At 37.6% G+C, this 3,480-nt stretch overlaps 1 protein-coding gene across 2 annotated transcripts; it reads left to right on the top strand.

Moving 5' to 3' along the window:
* The first annotated feature begins 559 nt into the window (after positions 1 to 559).
* Positions 560 to 1,764, top strand: LOC122742064 (olfactory receptor 4F3/4F16/4F29-like). Of its 2 annotated transcripts, XM_043986045.1 has the most exons (2): positions 560 to 1,461; positions 1,740 to 1,764. In XM_043986045.1, exons 1-2 carry the CDS (start codon positions 560 to 562, stop codon positions 1,762 to 1,764), a joined length of 927 nt encoding a protein of 308 aa, XP_043841980.1. The 2 variants fall into 2 exon arrangements, with proteins under 2 accessions (XP_043841980.1, XP_043841979.1); XM_043986044.1 differs by lacking the exon at positions 1,740 to 1,764 and having other exon boundaries at positions 560 to 1,498.
* Positions 1,765 to 3,480: the final 1,716 nt, after the last annotated feature.

Genomic DNA, 3,480 nt, shown 5'->3' with positions numbered 1-3,480 from the left:
CCCCATGCTATGTGTAAAACATTCATTTGTTCCTCACAATGCTTTAAGATAGATATACAGATAGTATTATCTCAATTTTACACAGGAGAAAATGGCAGCTCAGACAGTTTGGATGAATTACAATAGATATGAAGTTCGGGCTGACATGAAACATTCATCTTATCCTCCTTTTCTTTCCCACATTCTGCTCTGGTTTATTGCTCCATCTGTTCCTCCAAATCCTTCTATGTATCAGTGTTACTTCTGTTCTTGCTCGATTTTCTCAGATAAAAAACTGGAGAAATGTTATAGGAGGCCATAGTGTTAATTAAAACCAGTGCTCTTTGGCAGTGCCCTTCGGGCTTCATGTAACCACAGGATAAAAGACGGCTATGTTGCTGCGAAATGATGAAGTAAGGCTGGGTTTCCATTATGTGAACTGCTTATGCATCACACAGAATAGGTGTTTAATAAATATTTGTTAAATCAAATTCTGGAATATTAACATTATTTCCAATAATTTGGATTCTCCCTTCATTCTCTTCCTAAAGGTGGCTACAGATACACTGCTGCTAAGACAATGAACAGAGCCAATCATACTCTGGTGTCTGAGTTTGTATTCCTGGGACTCTCCAATTCTTGGTATATCCAACTTTTCCTCTTTGTTATCTCCTCTATATTTTATGTGGCAAGCATGCTGGGAAACTCCCTCATTGTGCTCACAGTGACCTCTGACCCACACTTACATTCTCCCATGTACTTCTTGCTGGCCAACCTCTCCTTCATTGACCTGGGAGTTTCCTCAGTTACTTCCCCCAAGATGATATATGATCTTTTCAAAAAGCGCAAAGTTATTTCATTCTCAGACTGCATCATTCAAATGTTCTTTATTCACTTGATTGGTGGTGTTGAGATGGTGCTACTTATTGCTATGGCCTTTGACAGATATGTAGCTATATGTAAGCCTCTCCATTATCTGACTATCATGAGTCCAAGAATGTGTACTCTGTTCCTGGTTGCTGCTTGGACCATTGGCTTCATCCACTCAGTTGTCCAACTGGCTTTTGTTGTTAATCTGCCATTTTGTGGCCCTAATGAATTGGATAGCTTTTATTGTGACCTTCCTCGGTTCATCAAACTTGCCTGCACAGACACATATAGACTGGAATTCATGGTCACTGCCAACAGTGGCTTCATTTCCTTGGGCTCTTTCTGCATCTTGGTCATCTCCTACATTTTCATCCTGGTTACTGTTCAGAAGCATTCTTCAGGTGGTTCTTCCAAGGCTCTCTCCACTCTGTCAGCTCATATCACTGTGGTGGTTTTGTTTTTTGGTCCATTGATCTTTGTTTATACATGGCCACACCCCACATCACACTTGGATAAGTTTCTTGCCATTTTTGATGCAGTTCTTACTCCTTTTATGAATCCAGTCATCTACACATTCAGGAACAAAGAGATGAAGGTGGCAATGAGGAGATTGTGCAGTCAGATTGGGAGTCTTAGGAAAGTCTCTTAAATGATTTTATAACATGAACTGTTTTTATTAGGAGAAACAAGAAAGTTTTATGGAAGAGCTTATTTGCAGAAGATCATGAGCTAGTATTTGGACCAGTGAAGTTTAAGGTCCTAGAGAGACTTCCAAGTGGTAATAATCTGTGGTCAGCTAGAAACATAAATATGGAGTTGGGAGAGATACTGATGCTGGAGATATAAAGTTAGAAGTTGTCTAAATATAGATCATAGTCAAAACCCTGAAGGTGGATGAGATTGACAAGAGCATAGACAACACAGTGAAGGAGAACAAAGAGTTAATGATAGAAACAGAAAAAAAGAGAGGGAGGCAAGAGAATGTTTTGGTGAAGATGTTTCAAGAAAGTGATGTTGGTTACCAGTTTCAAATACTTCAAAATGAGGAGAGAGTTAGGGATAATTGTCAACCCTTTCTCATCAACTTCTGTAAATTATCCTTTCTTGTCCCAGAATTATTAATTCTAGGAAATTGTCATTTGTCCAATACAAAACAAACTTAACTCCCTTCTTATTTTTGTTCCTGTTAATCAGTATGTAAAAATCTATTTTTCAATAAATAAAGTATAACTACCATGAGTATTACATATTTTGTATTTTTAAAAGAACTTATGATTGGTTTTAGACTTCTTACAAAGTGCTCCTGAAATTATCTATTGGTTTGTCTAATTTTGAGTCTGCATAGTTTTTGACCTCTTCTCCTATTCTCCTGTGTTTACCTATATAAAACCACACATTTTACAATTTGTCAACATACTTCTTAAAGTGTAGCATATAGCACTGAACAAAATTCTCTGGACAAGATCTGAAAAGCACTATGAGGCTATGTCCACTGATTTGGGGATCAGAGATCTTGGGTTCATATCTTGCCCCTTTGTGATTTTAGGTGAGTAATCTAATCTCTCTTGGTTTCAATGAAGAGGGAATTGGACTTGATGGCTTTTGAGGCCCCTACCACTTTGAAATCTAGGAGTCTCTATGTAATTGGCATTAGATTTGTAGGAACTACATCATTCTCTTTTGTCATAGTGGACTTCCATTTAATTGAGAACCTGAGATTTTTTCTTTAGACGAACTGCTCTTAAGCCAGGTTTCTCCTATGTTGCCACAGTACAAGAACTGATTATTGGACTCCAACTGCCTGGTTTCACTTATTTTATATGTCAGGTTTCTAGAGAGTATTCTTCCAATCACATTAGTTTCCTTAGATGGAGTGGGGCAAAAGGGAAGGGAAGAGAAAAAGGAATAGATAGCATCTACTTTGTGTCAGTCATTGGTACTTTTTATTTTTCACAAGTATTATCTCATTTGATCCTCATAAGAACCATGGGAGGAAGGTGCAATTATTATCCCCATTTTATAGCTGAGTAAACTGAAGCAAACAGAAGTTCAGTGACTTGCTCTAGATTAAACAATTAGTAAGTGTCTGAGGCTGGATTTGAACTTTTCTTCTTGAATCTGGGTCCAACACTCTATCACTGTGCCATCATTTGCCTTAGATGCTTCTGTTTCTCTTCCTTCTGGGGATTATTTATGACCATACAATAATAATTTCATTTAAAAAAGTCTTTTTTTCTTTCTTTGCCTCAATTCCTTTTTAGAATTTATGGCCATGGCCTCATGCTTATCTTTTCTCTGAACTTTTTGAAGTTACCTTTTGTAGTATAGGATACATGTTTGAATATGCCTAACTTTCTCTTCTTTTGCTATTGTAACCAAAGGGTCTCTGAGAAACAAAGTAGTCTGAACACTCATTTACTCCCCTTTCCCAATAGGAAAAAAGGAAGAAGAGTTCAATCCTTCCAGGCCACACACTTAACCTCTCATTGGGAAGGCTTTGAGAACATGAACCTCTTTTTGGTCATTGCCTCTACCCCATCCCCTTCCCCAATGTTTTATTTTTTTAATTTTTAATTTTTTTTTAGTGAGGCAGTTGGGGTTAAGTGACTTGCCCAGGGTCACACAGCTAGT

The sequence above is a fragment of the Dromiciops gliroides genome, chromosome 2 (genome assembly GCF_019393635.1).
Source record: "Dromiciops gliroides isolate mDroGli1 chromosome 2, mDroGli1.pri, whole genome shotgun sequence".
In the NCBI taxonomy this organism is placed as follows: Eukaryota; Metazoa; Chordata; class Mammalia; order Microbiotheria; family Microbiotheriidae; genus Dromiciops; species Dromiciops gliroides.
The sequence above is the reverse complement of the archived record's forward strand: the minus strand, read 5'-3'. Positions and strand labels throughout refer to the sequence as shown.

Bases quoted from the DNA above. Each gene is read 5' to 3' on its own strand.
- LOC122742064 (XM_043986044.1), top strand. From the start codon at position 560: ATGAACAGAGCCAATCATACTCTGGTGTCTGAGTTTGTATTCCTGGGA.